Source organism: Macaca nemestrina, chromosome 4 (genome assembly GCF_043159975.1).
Source record: "Macaca nemestrina isolate mMacNem1 chromosome 4, mMacNem.hap1, whole genome shotgun sequence".
Classification (NCBI taxonomy): Eukaryota; Metazoa; Chordata; class Mammalia; order Primates; family Cercopithecidae; genus Macaca; species Macaca nemestrina.
This window is the reverse complement of record NC_092128.1, coordinates 97,385,971-97,412,778: the sequence shown is the minus strand read 5'-3', so window position 1 is coordinate 97,412,778 and position 26,808 is coordinate 97,385,971. Positions and strand designations below refer to the sequence as shown.

General features: G+C 36.0%; 1 protein-coding gene across 4 annotated transcripts in view; it reads left to right on the top strand.

Annotated features, from left to right (window-relative positions):
* LOC105475739 (src kinase associated phosphoprotein 2) overlaps positions 1 to 26,808 on the top strand; it is a 213,625-nt gene that overhangs the window by 140,441 nt on the left and 46,376 nt on the right. For 3 of the 4 annotated variants that reach the window (XM_011731226.3, XM_071094946.1, XM_011731225.3), the window contains exons 5-9: positions 2,657 to 2,734; positions 3,727 to 3,810; positions 13,269 to 13,393; positions 14,262 to 14,325; positions 14,678 to 14,815. In XM_011731226.3, coding sequence (XP_011729528.2) covers positions 13,316 to 13,393; positions 14,262 to 14,325; positions 14,678 to 14,815 — 280 coding nt within the window. In that variant the 5' untranslated portion in view covers positions 2,657 to 2,734; positions 3,727 to 3,810; positions 13,269 to 13,315. Of the gene's footprint in view, positions 1 to 2,656; positions 2,735 to 3,726; positions 3,811 to 7,022; positions 7,280 to 13,268; positions 13,394 to 14,261; positions 14,326 to 14,677; positions 14,816 to 26,808 lie in introns of those variants that run through there. The other variant, XM_011731228.3, reaches the window with a different exon arrangement.

Genomic DNA, 26,808 nt, shown 5'->3' with positions numbered 1-26,808 from the left:
TAAAAGATTTTATATTAGAAACATGAATTTAGAATTCAGAATAAGTATTGCTTATGACATCAAATTTTATTGTGATGTATCAGGTGGAAATTTAGTCAACATTTTTCTTAAAGCAAAAGACTCAGGCTATGTGTATATTGAATGCTAGTAAATTCTAATTTCCTTTCTCCTTTTCCTTTTCCCCCACTTCCTCTCCCCCTCCCTTCTTCCCATCTCTCTCTGTCTCCTTTTTGATTAGTAATATTTTAGAGTTGAAAGCTATGCTAAAGGTACCCATTTCTTTTCAGAATAATTTAACTTTTCTTAAGATTTTGTGAACATCCATTCCTTATGTAAAGAACATTTATTATGCCCAGCGGAAGTGAGAGAGTTGTGGGACTACCCCTTAATGAGACCAAATCATCCCACAATTAGCCGCTTTAGTTTAGTGGTTGACCAGGACTTGTTTACATAGATAAGGTTTCTGTTTGTAATTTTTGTTCTATGTGCAAAATACTGTAATAAATAATTTATACCTTTATATGTGCCAAGTTTATTTTGAAAAAAATAAACTGGATACATTTATTGAACAGCTATTAAAATATGTACACTTTCCCTAAAATTTCATTTATATTTCAAAATCAGGGCTCAATTTTAAATATGTTTTAATGATACTGTGTTGTGTTTACTAAGTGAAATTGATCCACCAAGGAGCTGAAATTAGTACTCTAATTTTAAGCTTTATTTCTTAAGACAAAATATCCATGACTTTATCACTACTGTGATCCCCATGATATTAAAAAAAAAAAAGCTGGTAAAATTATGTGATGAGTTTGTATATAATAAACTTCCTATCAAACCCATTCTGTTTTTTTTTTAGTTTTAATTTTTGTGGGTACATAGTAGGCAAATTTATGGGGCATATCATATATTTTGATACAGGCATACAATGCATGATAATCACATCAGGATAAATGAGGTATCCATCACCTCAATCATTTATTCTTTCTTTGTGTTACAAAGAATCCAATTATATTTGTTTAGTTATTTTATTTTATTTTATTTTATTTTATTTATTTATTTATTTAAAGACAGGGTCTGTCTCTATTACCCAGGCTGGAACGCAGTGTCATGATCATGGCTTACTGCAGCCTTGACCTCTTGGGGTATCCTCCCACCTCAGACCCCCTTCTCCCCACCTCTACCCCCCTCCTCCACTGGCTGGGACTGCAGGCGTGTATACCACTACACCCAGTTATTTTTTAATTTTTCGTAGAGATAGGGGTCTCACCGTGTTACCCAAGCTGGTGTCAAACTCCTGGGCTCAAGCGACTCTCCTTCCTTAGCCTCCGAAAGTGCTGGGATTGTAGGCATGAGCCATTGCACCTGGCCACTTAGTTATTTAAAAATATACAATAAATTATTGTTGACTATAGTCACTCTGTTGTGCTATCAAATGCTAGATCTTATTCATTCTAATTGTATGTTTGTATTCAAACACATTTTCTATCCTAAGCTGTACTGAAACCACTTCCACTGGATGTATTCCATACAAACTTTCTTTTGATTGGTTGTTTTCACTTGCTAGAGTTCTAGTAAAACGCTGAGGATAACTATTATATTTCTTTTCTTTTCTTTTTTCTTTCTTTCTTTCTTTTTTTTTTTGCCCAGGCTAGATTGCAATGGCGTGATCTTGGCTCACTGCAACCTCCACCTCCTGGGTTCAAGTGATTCTCCTGCCTCAGCTCCCAAGTAGCTGAGATTACAGGCACCCACCACCATGCCTGGCTAATTTTTTTTGTAGTTTTAGTAGAGACAGGGTTTCACTATGTTGGCCAGGCTGGTCCTGAACTCCTGTCCTCAAGTGATCCGCCTGCCTCAGCCTCCCAAAGTGCTGGGATTACAACCATGAGCCACTGCACCGGGCAGATAACTATTATGTTTCTAATGAAGTTTATAAAAATATTGAACACTTGTAAAATTGAGTAACCTATAATCCATGACTGTGAATATACAATTTCTAATCAACTTAACTTTAGCTTGATTTAGAAACTTTTTTTAGGGATCCAGTGTTTGTTTATAATAGTTTTATCAGATCTATCTAGTTTTAGACTCTTAAATGCCCTATAAAAACCTAAAGCATACTCACTCAGTGGAATGTCCATAAGATTTCTCTGAATACAAACAGAGAGAATATTTGCTGTGGGCTCAGAGAAACAAGTTTCAGCATTTGCTTCTAGGGGAAAAGCATTTTATGTTTTACTTGGTAGGAATAGGGATTATGCAGGTAAGAGTCAATATGTATTGAAATTTTTAAAGAATTAATTCAATATAAATATAAAGAAGCTATGATTTGTTAGGAATTCTTAACCTCTGTTTCAGAGATTTATTGCATTTATTTATAATAGTTTCTCAGTCTTGTATTTTGGGAGGATATATTAAGATGTAGGAGTACAGAACTTTTTTTTTTTTTTTTTTTTTTTTACTTTTTGAGACTTTTAGGAGGGATAGAGGGGATTAATCTATGGAATGGATATGAAACAAGGCTAATAGACTTAGATTTAAACAATTTCAGTAATTGTTTAAAAGCACACTGAATCTAATGAGATCTGGCACTTGTTTTTCCTGAAATGGATTACCCACTGCTTTTTTTTTTTCTCTCCCCAACTTCTCATAGGAGCCCAGTTTCCTCCGATTGCAGCACAAGACCTTCCTTTTGTTCTAAAGGCTGGCTACCTTGAAAAACGCAGAAAAGGTAAACTTAAGGTTCTAATGAAAAATGTAAAAATGGTTTCATCCTTAGATAGAACATGTTTGTAGTATACATGTGGAGGCAATATTCGTTTTAGGTGATTAAAGAGTTTTAAGATTGTAAGAAAATCTGAATGACATTATCCAAACCACAAAATATAGCTCTTAGCTTTAAATAATTTTTAATAAGAAACATTAGGTCAGATTTTTAGTTGTCAACCTTGGTTATTTGTAAATGATTCAGGAGCTGTTTCCTGCCTCTCAAAGGAAAGCTGCAGGCCATGACTATATTCTCAAAGGTGGGATTTCTCACCAGTATCTCACTGGGCTGAGCAGCAGGTTCTCCTGTGCCCAACCTGGCATGCACCATGGTTCAGATCAAGCCTGGCATCTTGTCTGCCATTGTCTATTATTCATTTCAGTGTTCCTCTCCATTGGCTGTGATAATTGGGAGTTGACCATATGGTCTCACTTTTTCAACACCAATATTTAATGGAAATGAAATATGGAGGTGGTTTTACAATATGAGAAATGAAAAGCAGTCTTTTCATTACCATTCTGCTTATCTCTCTGGTAGTCCCTTTGGGCCTCTATTTATATTTCATTTTGCTTTTCTTAGCTGAATTTTAAAACTGAAAGAGTAACAAAAATAATCTAGGTTAGCTCCTCCCCCTTCTTTTTATAACAGATGAGAAAATGAGACCCAAATGGATCAATTATCTCAAGATTGTATAGTCAGATGCCTTTTTGACTGTCCCTGTCAGAAAACTGGGTTAGCCATGCTGTTGATCCCATAAGTATGGCAGCCCCGTAGCTACTTTACTTTATTCCCTTTGGCTTTGTTGGTTTGTTGTTGTTTGGTTTTTTGTCTCTTGGAAAAGAAGATACAAATTAGTCACAGAATGTTAGAGCCCAGAGGAATCTTAGAAATCATATTAATTAACTTTTTCTTTTACAGTAAGGAAATGGCCTTACATTTTCCCCTCTTTATTGCAGATCACAGCTTTCTGGGATTTGAATGGCAGAAACGGTGGTGTGCTCTCAGTAAAACAGTATTCTATTATTATGGAAGTGATAAAGGTAATGTTGGTGTTCAATTATATCAACTACTGTTGCATAAGAATTTTTTGGCCATCCCTTCCCCCTCTTTTGGGTACAGAGTAAACTGAAGACAAACAAATAATAACTGGAAACTATAACAATTATAATCTAATTTACGATTCATTATTTGACAAATGCTCCAAATACCAGAATGCCCTCAGAACTAAAACAATTGTGTTGTATTGAATTGGAAAAGAGAGTAAAATAACTTTAATCTATGTGGCCTTTCACCTTAGGAAATATTTATTATCCAGTCTACTGTTGTAGAATTTCTGGAAAAGTTAAGAACATAGGGTCGTGGGAGTTTCAATGGCAGAAAATAGATTATTTTTCTTAAGTATTTTAAAATAAAATTAGATAAAATTAAATATGAATGGCACCAATAAATATTGTCTGTATTTATTATTTATAGCCATTTGGGACCCTTAAGCAACAAATACATATAGTACATATTTCAACACCTGAGGAAATCTTACTCATCCTTTCATCTCCTTCCTTTTCCTTTGATTGTCATGAGTCTCATTCATCAAAATTCTTAGGTCCTAGATGTTCAGATGTCCTTCAAGTCATTCACTCGTTCATTCACTTACTCATTCTTTTTCTAAATTTGATAAATATTTTTTCAGACACTTGTTAGCTAGTAGGCACTGAGGATCCAAAGATCCTTAGAGGTGCTCACAGTTTGGGTTTTGTGGATATCAGTGAGAGAGGGAAGGATGTTGTTTGGTTAGAAGAGGGAGCTGGGCAGGTAAACTGACCGTTTCAATGCAGTACAGTAAGTAATTTAAATAAGCTATCTTTGGATCACAAATGAGGGAAAGCTAACTGCCTAGGGAAGTTAGGGAAGATGTCCTGGTGGAGAGAACACTTCATTGGGCCTGAAAGAATGAGTAGGAGTTTGTTGGTTGAATACTATGGTGTGAATGTATGTGTACCTCCAAAATTCACATGTTGGAAATTAACTCCCAAGGAGATTGTATTAAGAGCTGGGGATTTTAGGAGGTGATTAAGGCATGAGGGCTTTACCCTCAAGAATGGGATATGTCTTTTTATAAAAAAAAAGTCTGGAGAGAGCTGTGGAACCCCTCTTTTGCCTTTCCACCATGTGATGGTACAGCATTCAACTCTTCTGGGGGATGCAGCAATCAGGTGGCATCCTGAAGCAGAGAGCAGCCCTCACTAGGCACTGACCCTGCTGGTACCTTGATCTTGGACTTCCCAGCTCCCATAACTGAGAAATTAATTTCTGTTGTTTATAAATTTCCCAATTTTGGGTGTTATAGCAGCATAAACAGACTAAGACAGGGAAGAAGGGTAAAATGGGCTTGCCAGGTCAGGGAATAGCAGAGATTCTGAGTTGTGAAAGACTGTGGATGGGATCAAAGATGGAATGAAGGCTGGAGCTTGGAGTGAGTGAGGGGAGGGAGCACGTAAGGCTAAAGAAGTGGATTAGACCAGGTTGATAAGAACCTTCTGAGAATAAGGGCCTTGCTAAAGATTTTGTTTTGAATATGACCTTTAAGCAGAGCATTGTATGACCAGATTTGGTTTTTAGTAAGTAATTGTAATAGGATTATGGAGAATGGTTTTGGATGGATAGAGTCTGGGTCAACAGGACCATTTCGCAGGACTTTGAAGTAGTCTAAACAAGAGAGGTCAACACAGGGCTGTTAAGAGGCAGAACGAGGATTTAATGCAGATCTCTCTGCCTCCAAAGCTATGCTTTTTCTACAACTTGATGATTATTACCAACCCCTCCAAGGTGCACGTAAGTGATGGCCCATTTAGGAACCTGTTCTAAACTATTGTGGGTTTTTTCCCCTTTTTCTGTTTATCTTCTGTATGATCTTGAATCAACATTATGATATGAACCTAGTCTCTCCCCATTTTTAAGGAGGGGATTGTCAGTTCTTAGTACCTCCTTTCAGGACTTTTGCTGAAACCTGATTAAAGAATACATTAGCACCGTCTAGTAAATGGGAGCTACAAGTCACCCTGATCTACAAAGTCATTCCAAGGTTATTTGTTACATTATGTGGTTTTAATTTTTTCATTGTAATATCTTTTCAATATATAATAAAAGTCAGTAGAAAATTGGGCTTCATATGGAGAATTTAACAAAACTTTCAGAACTTGGCAGAGAAATAAAAGTTTTCATTGAAATTTACCTCCCTGCTCTCCACTTCTCCACAACTTCACCAATGATAGGAAAAAAAGAGGACATATATGTTCTCTTTGAAGTTTTAAAATTATAAAATATATTTTGATGTTGAAAAAGCATCATATTTCTCTTTTAATATTGTTGTGAATATGTTAAAGTGACAGTACTTATATTTATATAATTAGAAGTTCTGTTGTTTTATAATAGCAACTTAATAGAAAGCTGTAAAAGCTTACCTTTTTTCTTGTGATTCACTTGACAGAAACAAATTCTGTCATTTTATAATTATAATTATGTAATTTTATAATTATATCAAGATGATATATGTAAAATGTGTAAGTGAATTCTGATATTTTAAAAATTTAAATTCTATCTCCATCTGGTAGGTGAAGAAGGATATCTTTATTCCTTAAGAAATAGGAACCATTAATTCTACCTTTATCAGAAATTATTGCAATTTTATAGACTTTTGGATCTTTGATATGAAAGTATTAGCTTTAAAACTTATCACAGTAAATTTTTTTTTTTTTTTTTGAGATGGGGTCTTGCTCTGTTGCCCAAGCTGGAGTGCAGTGGCATGATCTCGGCGCACTGCAACCTCCGCCTCCTGTGTTCAAGCGATTCTTCTGCCTCAGCCTCCTGAGTAGCTGGGATTACAAACACTAAATTAAAGCTATACCTTTACTTTCTGCCTTTATGGCTAAGAGACCCTCTAACAGTATACAGCAGTTAAAATGTACATCTGATGTTTAGTAGGATTTCATCAACATGCTGAAATAGTCAGGTACCAACTAAGTTTTACTAAGGATCTGATGACCATGAATGTTGTTGGTTTAATATCTAGTCTAACTTCTACACAAAACCCCAGAGATAAATTTCAAGTGGCTGATTTAGCATCGGCATCTGCAAGCTGTATAAACCAAAGGAAAATGTTCATATATCTTTAACTGAGGAGCTGGAACATCTTGCTAATCAGTTTGATAAAATTTAGTGCCAAGGTCAAGTATTGATGGGCATATTTTTCTTTTCCCTACTGAGTATTAATACTTGTGGAAATAACATAAGTTATACACTGAGGGGAAAAGGCCTTCTTAAATATAACTAGTAGATATTGCTGAACACATTTCATATTTTTTATTGCTAGCCATTTGTACCAAGTTAGTGTTCTTGGTATGCCCATCGGAAACCAATTTTTTTAATGCAGAAAGGGAAATTATTAGGAAAATCTCAACTCTCAGAACTGCTGAGAATGCTACACACAGGCTCAGCAAGCAAGCAAGAACTAAGGTAGGTAAGGGGGCTGGATCTTGAGCATAATCCATGAAAAATCTTACTGGGACACACTACTGGCCTTGGGCCTTGCCAAGCCAGGACATGTGCTGCTGCCACTGTGCACTACCATCAATCAATGAATGCCATTGCCACCAGAATGGATTCTGAACCCTGTCTTGATCCTTTTGTTACTTACTTGAGATTTAGGTTCCAGTCTGGAGCATCCACTTTGATTAAGTTGGAACAGGGAAAATCCACCTCCCTCCAGTTTCTGTGGTGGAAAACTAAGCCCTATCCCTGGCAGTCTTGGAATTAAAATAGGAAAGATGCATGGATGCTGGGGAGCCCCAAATAATAAATGTCCATAACTTGTAGGGATGCTAAAAGATTTGGAATTATTCAGTTGCAATATTTATGCTATATTTAAAATGGTATGAGAGTGGTTGGTGTTTTAAGCATGTTTTTCTGAGAGCCAATGAAGAAGAGAAAAAGCAAGTATATTTGCCAGAAAAATAGAAGGTCTGTTTAGATTTTGGTAGGTGGCAGTAGAGTGTAGGGGGTAACGTCGGGGCAGTTGGTGAAGGAAAGGGCAAAATAAAAAATGGTGCACAGTTTTCTGGTTTGGGAGTTTGAATTAATGGAGGTGGCATTTATTGAGATGGGGACTACAACAAGAAATATTACAGTTGTTGCCAAAACAAGTGTTGGGAGTGGGGATAAGATGATCTCCATTGTGGACACTTTCTATTCAGTGAACCTATAGGACATTTGAGAGATGAAACATATATAGTGAGCAGACCAAGATTTGGATATACAGTTTTCAAAATGAACTAAAAGTAAAGAATCATGAGTCACAAGTATATTGATAGGAATTTAATTCTTGGAATTAGATGAGATTGCCCAGGGAGAGTGTAATGTAAGAAGAGAGCAAGACTTAGAACAACCCATCATAGCTTTTTAAGAGATGGGCAGGCCGGGCGCGGTGGCTCAAGCCTGTAATCCCAGCACTTTGGGAGGCCGAGGCGGGCGGATCACAAGGTCAGGAGATCGAGACCACAGTGAAACCCCGTCTCTACTAAAAATACAAAAAATTAGCCGGGCGCGGTGGCGGGCGCCTGTAGTCCCAGCTACTCAGGAGGCTGAGGCAGGAGAATGGCGGGAACCCGGGAGGCGGAGCTTGCAGTGAGCCGAGATCGCGCCACTGCACTCCAGCCTGGGCAACAGCGTGAGACTCCGTCTCAAAAAAAAAAAAAAAAAAAAAAAAAAAAAAAAGAGATGGGCAGAGGTAGAGAAACCCATAAAGAAAACTGAGAAAGTTTGACCTACATTGTAGGACGAAATGCAAAATAACATTTATTTTCTCTACTGTGACTTTGTAAATTTCACGTTGTATTGAGGACAGTGGTTGTAGTGTGTATCAAAATCACGTGGGTTGCTTGCTAAAAATTTGGTTTCCTAGACTCACCCACAGAGATTCCTATATAGCAAGTGCAGAATAGTAGCCAATTCTGTGTTAACAGGCATCCAAGATGATTCTAACATAGGTGATTCTTAAAATATACTTTGAGAAACACCTTTTTGGAAAACAGTGTGAAATGGCTGAAAAAACAAGGCTTTAGAATCAGACTTTCTTAGGGTCCTGGCTTTTATTCTTTACTCTTTGTGTGACTGTGAGCAAATTGGTTAAAGTTTGTTTTCCCATCAGTGCTGGGAATATAATATGTCTCTTCTATTGTATAGAATTATTACCAGGTATATATGAGATATGTTCTATTAAGTTCTTGATGTATAGAAGCTCAGTAAATGTGAGTTGTCTTTTTGACAGCTTATAAAAACCCCAGAACACAGCTGTAAACCTAAAAGCCAGTGAAAAAGTAGAAGGAAATTGCTCTTACTAGCCTTATGCATTTTGTTTTGTAGGAGATCAGAGACAACTGCTTTTTACCTTGAACCTACTGAATTAGGATTAGTGTAAAATTGAATTACTGTTACAATAGATTTCATTGTCTAGTTTTTCCTGGCAGCCTTCAGTTCTGTAGACATTACATTCAAAGCATGATAGAGGTTAGGTTAAAGTGTGAAACAGAAGCTGAGACAAATGTAATAGAGGAACAAACACCTCAAAAATTCTGAGGGTGCCTGTAATCCCAGCACTTTGGGAGGCCGAGACGGGCGGATCACGAGGTCAGGAGATCGAGACCATCCTGGCTAACACGGTGAAACCCCGTCTCTACTAAAAAATACAAAAAACTAGCCGGGCGAGGTGGGGCGCCTGTAGTCCCAGCTACTCGGGAGGCTGAGGCAGGAGAATGGCGTAAACCTGGGAGGCGGAGCTTGCAGTGAGCTGAGATTCGGCCACTGCACTCCAGCCCGGGCGACAGAGCGAGACTCCGTCTCAAAAAAAAAAAAAAAAAAAAAAAAAAATTCTGAGGGTATCAATGTGTTACAAAAACTAACATTCAAAATGATACTGTGTTAAGAAAACAATGTTATGTTTAAAAGACTTGTTTGTAAATTTAGGGAAGGATATATTTTCGAAAGCTTTGCATCACAATGATTAACATTTTTAAAAGTTTTGGCACTTAAAGGAATAAGCTTTTGCTATTTGTGAAGTTCACCTAGATAAAATATTAGTCTTTCACAGTGCTGGGTAAATGGACTTTTTAGCTTTATTTCCTATTTGATTGGCATTTTACTATTTTTGATAATTTTGTTAACAGGTACCCTTGAAACTATCCCAAAAAGCATTGTGGAACTAATCTATATGTAAATTCTTATGACTTACCATATAATGAAGTTTCTCTCACCAGAAGAGAAACAAATGTGAAAGGAGAAGAACAGTGTTGTCTTATAGCCATGTCTGCCCATTTCATGTCTTGAACTTCCTGTCCTGTATTGGCTAATTGGAGATATGGCTACTTCATGGTTATGGTTCTGCAAAAGCTATTAGAAAGAGTTGTGAGTTTCCTCTGTTCTCTTCAACCTTTCTGGGCCCATACCCCTACCTGACTTGGATGTTTATATAAGTGTTTATCCTCAAATACAATCAATCAGTTGGATAGGTCTAGATATTAGTTTCTTTTTATTATTTTTGCTTGGTTAAACAACAGCATCCTTTTGTTCTGCAAAGTTAGGTCTTTCTTTGATTGAATGAAGTTTTCTTTTGTTATATTATGTCTTTGGTTATTGGCATTTATTTATTACTCTTCTTCCAGAAAACCCATTTTTCTTAGGTTGTATTTTTTTCAGCCCTCCATATTTATCATACTCCCTTTTGCCCCTTCCCCCTCCCCTTAGTCTTATTTTCTATCTGCTGAGTGAGCTTTTCAAGGTATATCTGATCTGGTTTTCCACAATGTTAGTTCTACTTTTTATTACTTCTAATACATCATTTGTTTTGCTGCTGCATTTTCCACTTCCTTGTACAGCCTATTTGTTCCTAATTTTGCCAGTTTCATTTTAATTCCTACTTGTCTCAGCCTTTTCTCTTTTTATTTTATATTACATTGTTTCATCTTTCATCTGTTTCAGAATCTGTGTGTTTACTTTTATAAAATATGCAAAGCAGTTGGCTAAAGTTTACTTCCATTTTGCCTACTTTGCTTGTGCTTTCTACTTCTCAAGTGCTATGTTATGTTTCTGTTTTACATAATATTTTTATGGCATCTGTATTTGCTGTTCCTCTCTTACTTATCCTTGAACAAGTACATGTCTATAAAATCTGAGATGCTTACCTATAAATTGGCTTTGTGGCTTCTCTCTGGTTCATCTCAGTAGAGGCTGATACTGTCCTCCTCTTGGACTGTAACAGAAGTTCTGATACATAGCCCCATAGCATATTTCTAGGGAGTTTGGCTAAAATAAATCTGCTAGTCTAAGTTGGGGTTGCCTAATTTTGCTGCCTGATGTCTTATTTCTAGATTATTAGATAATCCGGCCCAGAAAGATCTGTTCCCCTCAGCTCTTCCAAACTAAATCTTTGTAGTGCTGATTTTACATCTCCACGTGTAGACTCCCACTCCTCATGCATTTCCACCTCCATTCAAGTTACATTGATGAGAATTTTAGACCGAAATTGGAGGTAGAAGGCATAGGTTTTAGGCCAGATGGACCTAGTGAGTGGAGCAATCGAACCCTTGTGCAGCAAGGGAACAGCTTTCCTCTAAATCTGGTCCCTGAAAATTCTCTTTCTTCTGGAGAGTTTAAGGAAATCTCTCAAAATTGTCCAGTATGGCTTTGATATTTTGCCTGACATTACTTCCACTTTTCGTCGTGAACATTAAGTTCCTTTTGCAATTTAGTAGATCATTGGGAAGGTGGTGCAAAAGGTCTGATAAGGTGTTCTAGCTTTTATCTCAGCAAACCTATAATGCTGCCTGGCTTGTTTCAAGTGCTCGGTATCAATTTGTCAAATGAGTGAGTGAATGATTTAGTCTTTTTTTGAGAATTTTACAAGAAACCAACCATGCTTAACCATTTATCATTTTAATACTTTTTTCCCAATAGTTTCCTAGTTAGGTGTCTTACAAAATATATCCTGGGAGTACCATAAAATATTCTGTGAAAAAACAATTCCACAGACAAATAATTTTTGGAAATGCTACATACTGAATTTTTCTTTTAGAAGTTTAATTAGTATGTAAATGTACTATGGGCCCCAAGAAGGCCTGAACTAACAAAACCGCTTAACTCTGTTTAATTCAGTAAAACGTTTCCCAAATTGATTTGATCACAGAAACCTAGTAATATCTTTGGGAAATGCTGCTCTAATCTTTAAAGTACTGTGTAGTTTTTGTGAAAAACATAGTTTATTGTAAATTTTTTTCATGAAATAAACTTTGATTGTTTCTTCAGATGTTCAGAGAGATGTAAATTATGACTAAATGTGATTAGGGTTTCCCAGGAACTGAGATTTTTTTTCTCATTTGATATTTTGAACAAGATATAATCTCTATGACCTTTTAAAAATGTCTGTTAGTTACTTTAGGTATTTAGCTTGTGTATTTAAGAAAAGGTGCTGTATCTTTTATTGGTACACTGAACTGAAAAAGCACACCCCACAACATGAAAGCATTTCTGTATTTACCCTGAGCTCAGTAAAAGAGTTTGTCCCTACTCATGTTTTTAATATTGTTTGTTAATCTAGGAAATAAACCTATAGCTGTGCAGTTTTTCTATCAAAATGGTATAACTGGGTGAAGTAGGAAGGTTGACTGATTTTGTTTTCAGTTTCAGAATGTTAAGTCTTTTGTTATATTCCCACTTTATTTGTCTTTAAAATAATATCTGACCAAAGCTCTAATCATCTTTTGCCTCTTTATCATGTGAGATTCAAATGTGCTTTACTAGTTCAACTGTTCACTGATTGGATAAGAAACTTTCCCTCTTTTTTTGGTAACTAATGCTTCTGTACTTGCTTTACCACTCTTCTCTATCCACATAGTTTTTTTTTCCTTCACATCTTTTTTGTAATTGGTAGTTTAGTTTAGTTTCAGTTTGCTTTGTAAAGTTAGGGATAAATTTGTACCAAGTTAGGAGACCTTTTTTAAAGAAAACTTTTGTTTTAGAAGCTTCTTTTTGGTGGTGGTGCTGGGGAGGGGTAGGTGAAAGGAGATAACAGTAAATAAAGCTCAACAAATTTTCAGCTGGTCAGATCTTCCCACTGGCCAACTAAATCTGAAAGAGCCACAGGTTTGTGGTGGGTTTGTCTATCAAGTTCTAAGTTCTAGTTCCTGAATTTTCCCTACCCTAGAGTGTCATGTTTCCATACTTCCTTCTGAATAAGACCATGATCTGCAGACCTCCTTCTTAAATCAAATCATCCCTAATACTTACATGTTTCAGAATTAAAAATAATTTCTAAAAACATTACCTAAGCATTATATTACTAAAGCAATATAACAAAAAAAAATTATTTCCAAGAATTGACGAAGAACTTTTAAATAAAAGATAATTGAGCATTAATATTAATAAATGAAATTCTAACTGGTTTTATCTTCAACAGACAAACAACAGAAAGGTGAATTTGCATTAGATGGCTACAGTGTCAGAATGAATAACACTCTAAGAAAGGATGGAAAGAAAGATTGCTGTTTTGAAATCTCTGCTCCTGATAAACGTATATATCAGGTTGTACTTTTTATGTTGCCTTGAAATTAAGTTGATAAAATGTTTTGATTTCATTTATAGAGACGTTGACATTTGATTAATACTCTCCTTGACATGTTAACAATAATAAAAATACTGGTGTTTAAATACATTATGCATTGAACATTCATATAAGGGGAATTTTTTTTAAATTTCGGATTAGTTCAAACGCTATCTTCTTGAAAAAGATAAAGAGAATATATAACTTATCGATTACTTCCCATGTTGCATTTATATCTGATAGAACTAGGTGATCTTCCAAAAGAGTTACATAGCAGAAAGAGTAAAATTATCAAAAGACAAATATCAGAGTGATAATACATATTGTATTGCTTAGGAGTGTGGGAGAAAATGAAGGTAAAGGTACACATCAGCTCTGCAATTCAAGAGCTATCAGCTAGGCTTCAATATGGAATGTATGTTTAATCAGTTTTAAATATCTGAGATTGCAGTTGAAAGCCAGTTAATTAAGTTGTCAGGTAGTGTGTTGGAATCTGACAAGAACATTTTTAAGAAAACTGTATCCAGCAGTCTAAAGAAATTCATGGGTGTCTTCTAATTGTCAAGGGCAAATTTTGTTCATCAGTTCTGTCTTTGACATTGATGAAGAGAAGCAGCTTTTTTTCCTGCACAGCTGCCAGCTGCTGATCAGAGTTTCAAATTCATCATCCTCTGCTTCAATTGCATAAATTTGTCAAAATTAACTGTACATTATAAGAAGCATCCTTGCAAGAAATGTTCCACTAGACATGAAAAGAATTACTAATAGTCTTAAATAAATGGTAAGAATACAACATACCTTTCATTTCTACTGTGGTGATTTTCGTTTTTATTGTTTATTTTATATTAGTTTACAGCAGCTTCTCCCAAAGATGCTGAGGAATGGGTACAGCAGCTGAAATTTGTATTGCAAGGTAAGATAAATCAATTGAATGAGTTATCACAGTCTTTAAATACTAAATAACAGAGTAGTTTGGGTTTTCATATACAAAAACTTACTGACTTCTGTGAGAATGACCAAGTGAATGTGACTGCTATTTATACAGACCACTTACTTCAGATTTTAAACAGCATCTTTTTTGTAAGTACCAATTGGCTTACCTTAAAATTCACATATTTACAAAACAATTTTAAACATGATTTTAGTTAAGGACATAACATGTAACAATATTGTTATTTTGTAGGGCTGCATTTATTTATGAAGTATAGTTTTAAAAATATCTTCTGCATTCTTTTAAAATTTACATCATGAAATGTGTTTTATAGATATGGAATCTGATATTATTCCTGAGGATTATGATGAGAGAGGAGAATTATATGATGATGTTGATCATCCTCTACCAATAAGCAATCCACCAACAAGCAGTCAACCAATAGATGATGAAATTTATGAAGAACTTCCAGGTATTTACTTTCTGGTGATTCATTTAAAGATTTAGGGCTGTGTGTGTGTGTGATTTGTCCTCAAATTGACAACTTGAGTAGAAAATGATGATCTATTGAGAACAAGGACAAAGAATATCTTTAAAACTCTATTTTATAAAAAGGGTTCTGCTTGAGATATTTCAAGTGAGTAGATGTAACTTATAAAAAGTGAATGAAACATTAAAATGAAGCAGATACAATACTAATCTCTTGGGACTTTTGGCTCATTAGCATTGTTTATGCTACATAATTTTTTAATTAAAAAATTGACTTGCCTTATAGTTTTTTCCACCAACTCACACATCGTTTTTTATTTATACATCTTGGAACTTCCATTAACCAGAAGTTCTACACATACCCCATATGTCATCAACTTCTGCCTCGGATTTCTCCTTGCTTGTAGTATATTGCATTGTCTTGGAGGAATGTTGTTGAACTATAAATAAAGGCCTTCTGAGGCTTCAAGTCTTCCTGTTGATATTTTAGCATCAATATGGAATAAAAAAGTTTTCTTAGTTTTGTTTACATGCCTGTCTGTTATATAACATAAAATTAATTATCTATTAGCTACTTGACTTGTGGCCATGAGGATCAATCTAAAATAAAAAGATAGACATCTAAAATTTAGGAAACATATGAAAACATTTAGGAAATTGTTGTATTGCTAATACTCTAGGTTGAAATGAGCTTTTTTGGCTATTAAAAAAAAAATCAGTAGTTAGAGAAGAAAAAGGTATTACAAGCAATATAAGCAAGATTTAACTAGTACATCTCATGTAGAGAGGCCATTTTGCTCTGAATATAACAATTTAATGATGCAATGTAAACCTTTAAAATTGATTTCAAAAATACTTAAAATGTTCCAAATTAATGTACAAATGTCATTTTCAATACAATACAATATAATAACAAGAGTATGGACTTTAGAATATAAAAATTTAAATTCTGGCTGTACCATTTACTAGCTTAGTGACTTTATAAGTTAATTTCTTCATTTATAAAATGGAAATAGTATCATTGGGAGGGGTAGGTGAAGTGATTTATTGAAGGCTCTCAGCATAGTGCTTGATCATAGCAAACCCACAATTAATTGTAACATCACCATCATTTTTGTTTTTATTATTGTATCTGGTGAATTCTTGCAAGTGCTTATGTGGTGGTACAGTAATGGTTTTCTAACCAAGTAAAAAGTAATAATTTTAACAATATTATAAATTTAAGGTATAAAAACTATGTATGTATCTATATATTGTCTTTTACTACCCCAGAAGATTAGTATAAAAGTATAATTTTATGGGGAATAGAGATCTGTGTATTTCAGTTATTTAGTGGAGTTACATGTTTATTAACACCTTCCTTTCTGGTTTACCCTAAGGAAATGGCATCTACTGTAGCATCAGTTATCCTCAAGTAGGGAAGAACATTCCCTAGCTGCTTGTTTTTAGTCACATCATATCATTAATACAATTATTTTAGTATTTAAAAACGTTTAAAAGAACTTGTAAGAATGTATACTCATAAAATGGAAGAGTGGAATACATTTAAACATATTACTGTCATTGCATCCTTTTAAAACCCTGCAATGAATGTGTTACAATTGTTGAAATAACTGTTAAGTTCTGTATTTTTTCAACTTGGCTATTCTCTCCCACCCCTAAAGAAAAAAAAATTGATTAGGAATAAAGAGCAAATATTCATAGTTATTTTCATAACAAAGACCTAAGGAAGATCTGATATAAGTAGCTTGAAATTTTAAAAATATGAAACATCTTTTATTTTCTCTTACTACAGATATTATTCTTCATTCTTCCTCACCCTCCCGACCCTCCCCTCCCCCCACCACAAACATAATTGTTGAAAGTAACTGGTTACTTTTTAAGTAGTGTTACTTCTTGCTGTGGTACTGGGAGAAATTTAAGCTGCCCTGGGATTTCTTTGCCCCTGCTTGGGATCCCCAGTTGCTCTGCAAAGTGATTGAGCTTGATAGAGCCTGCAACTGTGCCCCTGGGAAGGAAGCTGTTGTAGGCAGCTGTGGAATGTCTCGTTCCCCTTTCTTCCCCGGTGTAACTGAGAGCTGCTTCAACATCTGCACAGTTCAGCAAGTTTGTCAAGTTTGTGCCAACAGCTACAGAGGGAATTTTTCTAGTAGAGGCCCTAAAGGTGTCTCAGAGTTAGAGGTTTTGTATGATTAAATATCTGAAACTAGGAAGGTAACTTTTTTAATCTAAAAAATTGTCTCTCTTTCAGGACAAGAATTAAGCTTTTTGCTTTCACTTCTGTGAAATTTGAATATAATTTTGATAGAGGAGTTAGAACAATGGAAGAGCAGTAAGCACATTTACATACTATTGATATTTTTCCAGTTCTGTTCAAAGAACTGTGTATCTCTGATACCTGACTGGCTAAATTCCCAGAATTAAATAATACTACAATTTCAACACAATTTTCTGTCAATTATGCATTGTTGAAAACTAATACTCTTAGTTGAAAGATGAGGTATACAAATGTATTTGAAGAAAAATCTAAGAATTTAGCATGCTACTTTAAATTACAAAGGTCTTTTTCTGAGAAACAAAAGCTCTTACTCTAATAAGTGTATTTTTTAAAAACTATGAAATAAACCTGCAGTGTTTTAAGTTTCAAGAGTAAGAAGAAAACATTGTTTTAAAAATTGCATTGGGCCAGGCACAGTGGCTCAGGCCTGTAATCCTAGCACTTTGGGAGGCCGAGGTGGGTGGATCACTTGAGGTCAGGAATTTGAAACCAGCCTGGCCGACATGGGGAAACCCCATCTCTACTAAAATACAAAAAAAAAGAAAAAAAAATTAGCTGTGCATGGTGGCAGGTGCCTACTGTAATCCCAGCTATTCAGGAGGTTGAGGCAGGAAAATCACTTGAACATGGGAGGCGGAGGCTGCAGTGAGCCAAGATCGAGCCACTACACTCCAGCCTGGGCAACAGAGTGAGACTGTGTCTCAAAAAAAAAAAAAAAAAAATTGCATTGCAAAATATCCCTTGAAAAATGTTTATAATTCTATGGGAATCTAAATCGTTTCATTATAATTGTTTTCAGTTAGAATATTCTAACTTTATTACAGTACCTTCTCTTTAATTTCTTGTTCATTTGTTTTTAACTAACTTGATAAAAGAATAGGAATAAATTTGTAAGACTTCTTTGTGTTTAAGGGATTTATACATATGTACAAAAGAGTTGCGAGAATGCCATTTCTGGGGAGTATTAAAGGTATTTGGCTTTTCTTCAAATATCCTAATGCTTTTACATCTTTTATGTCTTATTGCTTATTAGCATAGGCCACTCAGGTTTGCTTACATTGTAATAATACTGTAGCATATTTGTGTTTGTGCAGCTAATATATTGATCAGTGTGTTAAACTGTTTCATAACATGGTAATGAGTTCATTTGGCTTAGCACAGATTTGTAAATTTATTGCCCACTTTTTCATTAGAAATACAGAGGAGTGTCTTTGTCTCATTTTGAATCTCAAAAGAAGAAAATAATACTCGGGAAATTGCTGCAGAAACTAACCCTGTTTGCTCTTCTCTTCTACTCACCATGTCACTTGATTTTTTTCTTTAATGGCAGGAAATTGTGCAGAAACAACAACAACAAAAAGATTTTTCTAGATCTAAACTGAATAGAATCAGCCTAGTAACAAGAATGGTAACCATCCATTAACTTATTAAATCTGTAGCTTTCAGAGGAATTGCACTTGAAATGTCTTCTGGCAAGTGGACTGGAGGAGAGAGGGCAACATAAAACAGGAAGACAAATTTCTATTCCATTAACCTATTTTTTTTTAAGTGTGAATTCATTTTTTAAAAAAATTACGATGACAGATTGAACTATTCTGAGTCAGAAAAGGATATTTTTATCCTTTGGCCATTCAATTACATTTTAAATTTATTCAGTCCAACTATCTGCATCTAAAATGGAACATAAAGTAAAATGCAGCTATAATTTTTTTTCCGTGAGACTATTATATATACATAAAAAAGAACAGTGTTTGGATACTTTAATTTGAAGTAGTTTACAGCAAATGGACACAAATGCTAATTTAATCAATAAGTGGTTATAGGCCCCCAAAATACATTTTGGCTTTATTTTCCTTCTGAATAATTATCACTCATATTACTAAGTTAATATCAAGGTTACAAAGGACCCTGCAATCTGTAGTGTTAACAATGTTTTAAGTGATAGTAGATCCTGACTTCACCAAACAATTTTTCTCCTTTCTTCTTTGGAATGCAGTGGAAAGATGTCAATTAATTTTTGCAGAACCACATATATTCAGTATGTTAATATTGTTAGTCTAGGCAGCCTGCTAACATTATTTTTTCTTAAACTAGGTACTGAATGGTGAAGTTATCAATGTGGTGATATTGTGGGAATATTTTTTCCCAAGTAGATGACTAGATTAGAGTTGAATTTTTGGATGGTGATATGGTTTGGCTGTGTCCCCACCCAAATTTCATCTTCAATTATAGTACCCATATAATCCCCATGTGTCCTGGGAGGGACCAGGTGGAGATAATTGAATCATGGGGGCAGTGTTCCCCATCCTGTTCTCATGAGATCTGATGGTTCTATAAGGGTCTTCCCCCTTTGCTGGGCACTCGTTCTTCCCGATGCTGCAATGTGAAGAAGGACATGTTTGCTTCCCCTTCTGCCATGATTGTGAGTTTCCTCAGGCCTCCCTAACCATGCTAAACTGTGAGTCAGTTAAACCTCTTTCCTTTATAAATTACCCAGTCTTGGGTATGTCTTTATTAGCAGCTGAGAACAGACTAATACAGATGGTTTCAGCTCTCTACTCTGCTGAGAGGGTTATCTGAAGTTATAAAAAAAAAAATTAAATCCTTCATAAAATAGGGTCACTACACACATATAATGTTTTTTTATTTTTATCTTTGCTGAATATAAATGTGTCTGCTGAATATTTGTTTATAGTATTCTTTATGTTGTTTCATAATATGGTATGAAGCTTTGGAATACAGTTCCAAATGCCTGTCTTGTAGCTTTTCTCTGTGTTGCCATTGGCATTGCAAATTCTTTTCATTACAAGAGATGGCTTAACACATACTAAACCCAAAATACCTGTGTGTACACAAAACATATATTTCCATTGGTGGTGGGATAAAATGACTCATTTTTGCAAATTGGAACTACATTAGTGGTTCCCAGCCAAGGAATATACCCTAGAGTACATTTGGCAATGCCTGGAGACACTTTTGGTTATCATAACTGGGATATGTATGTATTTGTGTGTGCATGTGTGTGTGTGTGTTACAGATATCTAGTGGGTAAGGGCCAAGGATGCTGCTAAACGACCTACAGTGCACAGGGCAGCCCCGACAACAAAGAATTCTCTGGCCCAAAATGCCAGTAGTGCTGAAGTTGAAAAACCCTGGCTACGGGGATGTGATAGACAGCTTTTGGTTTATCACCTTTTTATTCATATCACTTGAATTATAAAGATTCATAACCTAAGCTCCATATGAGTTAATTCATTTTTATGGACACAACATAGGTTTTCTTACATACATGAAACTAGGATTACATAGAATGTCTCTAGGTTATAAGAGATCAGCTTGACTTGCCTATGACGTTTCCTTCAAGGGGGAGTATTGAAGTTCTATCCATCTCGTGGAAATGAGCAAGCCAGGAAGATAAAAAAGGAAGGAAGCATTTTGTCTATTTTCATGAGCTACTATCTCGGAAGGAAGAGGTTTCTAAAAATACCTTGTAGATGTGTGAATACTTGATTTAGCCTGTTCTCATAGGGTCGTTCTCTTGAGGCTGAAGGAAAAGACCTGTGGGTGTGGGATTGGACTGTCTGTAAAGGGAGTCAGGCATCTTGGGGGAATGCAAGAGTGAGCAATTCCAGGGCTGTCTGGAATTTGACGAGTGGCTTTAGGAGAAGTGGAAACCCTTTTATGTGACCTCTATCTTTTCGGACCTGGACTTTGAAGAGGCTAGTAGGATTGAGATGATCTCTGCCCCTGGAGTCAGATGGGAAGTCTTGGAGGCAGCCCTCCAAGGGGATCTGTGAAGAGGAACTTACCTTAATGTACTTCACAACAAGCCACATTGGGTGATTATTTTATATTATTTGTTCACTTTCCTTTCGTTATTGCTAAGTCTTAGGTTTCCTTTTTTTCTTTTTAAAGATAGGGTCTCACCCAGGCTGGAGTGCAGTGGTGCAGTCATGGCTCACTGCAGCTTCAAACTTCTCAGGTGTTGCTCCTGCCTTAGCCTCTTGAGTAGCTGGGACCACAGGCATGCGCCACCATGCCTGGCTAATTTTTTAATTTTTAATTTTGTCGAAATGGAGTGTTACTATGTTGACCAGGCTGCTTTTGAACTCCCAGCTTCTGGGATCCTTCTGCCCTGTCCTCCCAAAGTGTTGGGATTACAGGCATGAGCCATTTCACTAGCTGCTAAGTCTTAATTTTTAAATCCTTATTTACAAACAATACATACTTACTGGAATAAGTTTAAATATTCCTGACGTGCATAAAATAAAAAAGTGGTGCCGGGCGCAGTGGCGCATGCCTGTAATTCCAGCACTTTGGGAGGCCGAGGCGGGCAGATCATGAGGTCAAGAGATGAACACCATCCTGGCCAACATGTGAAACCCGTCTCTACTAAAAATACAAAAATTAGCTGGGCGTGCTGGCATGCGCCTGTAGTCCCAGCTACTCGGGGGGCTGAAGCAGGAGAATCGCTTGAACCTGGGAGGTGGAGGTTGCAGTGAGCTGAGATCACACCACTGCACTCCAACCTGGCGACAGAGCGAGACTCCATCTCAAAAACAAAACAAAACAAAACAAAATGAAATAAAATAAAATTAAAATTAAAAAGTGAAAGTCACTCCGTACCCTAAGTAAACATTGTTAACAGTTCGATATGAATCTTTTTGTTCCTTTTTTTGCCTATATATAAATATACATACACATATAAAAGTTTTAAAACAAGAAGAGATTCTTCTTTTTATCTGCTTTCTTCTGCCCTTTTGTAAAATTTTCTTCCTTTCATTTTCTTCCTATTTAGTTTTTACCTTCTTCCTTTTCTCATTCTTTTATTTACTCATTCCTCTCCTCTGTTTTCATTTTCATCCTTTCTCTTCTTCTTTGCTTTCATTTCTTTCATTTCATAAGTGTTCTTGAGTACCTGTTGTGTGCCAGGCACTGTGCCTAAGTGTTGAGAATCCCCCGGCATTCTTACACAGGTGCCCTTTCTGGCCTAAGCCTAGATTTACTACCATACCTTGAATTACCCATGTTTATTTATGTCTTGTGTGTGTGTGTGTGTGTATATATATATATATATTATATTCACATCTCATGAGTTTTCTGTTTTTACTTTTTTGCTGGCAGAGTCTTCCAGCAGGTAGTGTTAAAAGTAGCCTTGTGTCTTTATATCTTGATACTTTCAAAAAAAAATCTTTTAATTTTTTAATAATTTAATTATTTTTATTTTTATTTATTTTTTTTGAGACAGAGTCTTCCTCTGTTACCCAGTCTAGAGTGCAGTGGTGTGGTCTCAATTCCCTGCAACCTCCACACCCAAGGTTCAAGTGATTTTCCTGCCTCAGCCTCCCAAGTACCTGGATTACAAGCACGCGCCACCACGCCCAGCTAATTTTTTGTGGTTTTTTTAGTAGAGACAGGGTTTCGCCATGTTGGCCAGGCTGGTCTTGAATTCCTGACCTCAGGTGATTCACCCACCTTCGCCTCCCAGAGTGCTGGAATTATAGGCGTGAGCCACTGCACCTGGCCCTTTTTTTTTTTTCAGATGGGGTCTTGCTCTGTCACCCAGGCTATAATGCAATGATGTGATCTTGGCTCACTGCAACCTCCGCCTCCTGGGTTCAAGCTGTCCTCTCACCTCAGCCTCCTAAATAGGTGGAACTACAGGTGCATGCCACCACGCCTGGCTAATTTTTAATTTTTTTGTAGAGACGGTGTTTTGCTATATTGTCCAAATTGATCTCCAACTTCTGAGTTCAAGCAATCTGCCCACTTCGGCCTCCCAAACTGTTGGGATTACAGACATGAGCCACTGCGCCAGGCCAAAGCCTTCTTATAAGCCATCTTCCACTTCCCCTGTTTCTCTCCATCTGTCACTTGTCTGGCTCTACACCTTGCTGCAGACACCCAGAGTACCTTCCTCTGTATCTGTGACTAGTAGATTGTTGTCGTTGAGAGAAGGGGCTCTGAAAGGAAACACACATCACTTTGAATCCCAGCTCTGCCCCTTATATGTGCTTCAGCCAGAAGAGGAGTGAGCACAGGAAAGATGGAGAATACACAGGAAAGATGGAGCATGGAAATGGGCAAAATGTGTTAGTAACTTTACTGATTATTTTAAAATAAGCTTTGTTTTAATCTAAAAAAGAGGCAAAACTAAATTTAGGCAATAATTTAAAAGTTAGCTGGGGCAAGATGAAGATGAGGGGGTAGTGAAAGCATGCCAGATGTTGTCCTGTTCAGAAGGAGGGAGGAGAGGAATACTAATTTTAGTTTTTGTTAGGAAATGTTTAATTAGGAAATATATGTTAACATTTTAGAGTTAAGTACTAAAGAAATAGAATGCAATCTTGCATTGCTCAAAGAAGCAGAGGGTAAATAAAAGGTGACCACGTAAAACAATTTAAACACAAAAGAAGGCAAGAAACAAGAAATCAAGGAGAAAATGTGGTAAAATTAAGCCATAATATAAAAGTAAGAATGATAAATATAAATTAATATATTAAAATAAATGTTTGCATTAGATATTTTTAAAACTCTAGCAGTATTCTTCTTAGAGGAGATACACCTGAAACAAAACCACATGGAGGCCAGGCGCGGTGGCTCACGCCTGTAATCCCAGCACTTTGGGAGGCCGAGGCGGGCGGATCACAAGGTCAGGAGATCGAGACCACGGTGAAACCCCGTCTCTACTAAAAATACAAAAAATTAGCCGGGCGCGGTGGCGGGCGCCTGTAGTCCCAGCTACTCAGGAGGCTGAGGCAGGAGAATGGCGTGAACCCGGGAGGCGGAGCTTGCAGTGAGCCGAGATCGCGCCACTGCACTCCAGCCTGGGCGACAGAGCGAGACTCTGTCTCAAAAAAAAAAAAAAAAAAAAAAAAAACACCACATGGAAAGTTTCAAAGTAAGGAAATGGCAATAAATACACCAGGCATTTCTATCCAAAGAAAGCTACTATAGCTATGTTAACATCAGATAATATGGAATTTAAGGTATAAAGCAATAATAGGACTACAGAAAGACACCGCATAACAAAAATGAAAGAAGATAAAGCTCAAATGCATCTAACTATATAACATTAATATCTATAACATATAAACATGTAAGACTAATTTGACAGGTTCTTAATCATAATGGGAAATTTTAAGATACCCCTTTCCAAAACTGATAGACCAAGGAGGCAAAAAATAAGTAAGGATATAAAGATTTAACCACAAAATTAATAATCTATCAAAAAAGATATAAACTAACATCACATAGCAGAGAATATTTGTTCATACAGTACACATAGAATAATCATAGAAATTGACTACATATGTGTTCACAGTTAAACTCTCAACAAATTACAGTGAATCTGTGTTATACAGACTATGGTCTTTAACTACAATTAAATTTAATTAGGAGCCAGCTCTGAAAAGGTAGTTTAAAATACCCAAACCCATGTGTTTGGAAGCTGAAAAAATAATAATTCATGAGTTAAAAGAGGAAATTACAATGGAAATGACAAAATATGTAGTTTTCCATATGAAATACACTGAAATTAGTACAAATAACAACTTGTAGCATTGTTATTAACTCTTTTTTTGGGGAGGGAACAGAGTTTTGCTCGTGGCCCAGGCTGGAGTACAATGGCATGATCTCGGCTCACTGCACCCTCCACCTCTTGGGTTCAAGTGATTCTCCTGCCTTAGCCCTCCGAATAGCTGGGATTACAGGTGTGCACTACATGCCTGGCTAGTTTTTTTCGTATTTTTAGTACAAACGGGGTTTCACTATGTTAGCCAGGCTGGTCTTGAACTCCTGACCTCAGGTGATCCACCCACCTCGGCCTTCCAAAGTGCTGCGATTATAGGCTTGAGCCACTGTGCTTGGCCATGTTGCTAATTCTTTGGGGAGAATTAATCCCCAAAGAACTGAAGATGACAGAACTATAAAGGCTATAAAATCAACACATTTAAAATGATTCAAGAGACAAAATAAGGAAAAGAAACTTTAACAAGAGAAGAAGATCCTGTGAAAAAAAGATCAGATTTTTTTAAAGAACCAAATAGAATCACTAGAAATTATTGGTGGTTTGGATCACTTAGCCATTGAATTCAAAACTTTTAGAGAGTCATATATATATGTGTGTGTGTGTGTGTGTGTATTTACATTGCTGAGAGAACCAATAGAATACATATTAAAATTCTGAAGCAGAAGATAAGCAAATGTCAACCACTTAAATTAAAATGCTAATATTTATAAAGCAAAATGAAAAACTATGTTAATGGTAGGCTATCACGTTTTTCCTGTGAATCCTAGATGAAAAATCCTAACACTGTACCAGAAGGTCAGATAGTCACAGGATAGGGTTTGTATCTGAACATAATCAAGTGTTTCATCCTTTGCCACCAAGAAATCTCAACAAGTAAAGACATAGCTTCTGATCACCTTCATATCAGACTTTTAAACTGGAGTCTTCATTCTTCAGATATGATTTGTCTCCCATATAGAATATAAATAGATCACAGCCTGCTTTTGTTTTTAATTCATCCATTCTTTCAGAAGATAGACTATGATAAAGTTTGTAGTAGCTTCACGAAAATGTATTTGCTGCTTTATTTTTTCAGAAAAAAAAATACACACATATGTACACATAGCCACATGAACACATACATCTGTAGAGGCAGACTGCAGCAGGAGAGTATCAAGCTTCACTATTTTTGCAGATAGGTCAGCTGGGAATATCAACTTCCTAAGAGTATTCAGCTGCTTACTTTAAAGCAGTGATTAATAAGAATGAACAAGTTCAACAAAATGTCAGTGATAAATATAAACACTCTTCATATCTGGCCTCAGCAAGTGCTACAGTTGAGTAATGCAAAACTTTCAACAAAATGGGAAAAAATCCAATTTAACTTAATTACGCGTAAGTGAAATTTTACCTTAATTTTGTTTCAAATAAAACACTCTTTTATAGATGTGTTCCTCTTTATTAGAACTTCATTAGAATTCTTACAAAGAAATAACAACTTATATCCACTTATCCATTATCCCCTTTGTTCCTTATTAAAGAAGTTAAGATGGCGCAGTTTTTTAAAAATATATAATAAGGACATTCATTTGCAAGGTCTGAGTTGTTTGGACTAGATCCCAAATCTGCCTCCTGCGTGGACCTCTTTTCACATCCTGGTTCAAGAAACTACAGCCTAACTGTGCTTCTCGTAAGCACACGAATTCTTGGAAGAGCTCTCTTTGTTCCTGTTGTCTCTTCACCTGCTCACTCTTTATCCTCAGGCAGTTTGGTTTTCTATCCTTATTCCTTAACTAAACCAGCTTCTTCAGAGTCACCAGGACTCTCCTAATCATCAGTCTTGGTCCTCAAATTCGTCTCTAGAAATTTGATTTTACTCACCACCACTTTTGTCTTGAAACTGTCTCCACCTTTGCCCTTCTCCAGTTTTTCTTGTTTACATATTATATTTACAAATGAGCATCTTAGCATTGTATTACATTTCCATATTTCCTGTTGCTTTTTACTGATTGTTTCAAATTATTTGTTTTCCAGTCTATCATTTTGTAATACTGAAGCTTTTTGTTTTTATCTTTTCTGACCTTCTCCTCATATCATCTTCTTATTACTCACTTAATTAACTCATCCAGCAAATATTTATTGAAAGCCCATTACATGTCAGATTCTGTTCTAGGTGCTGGGAGTTTAG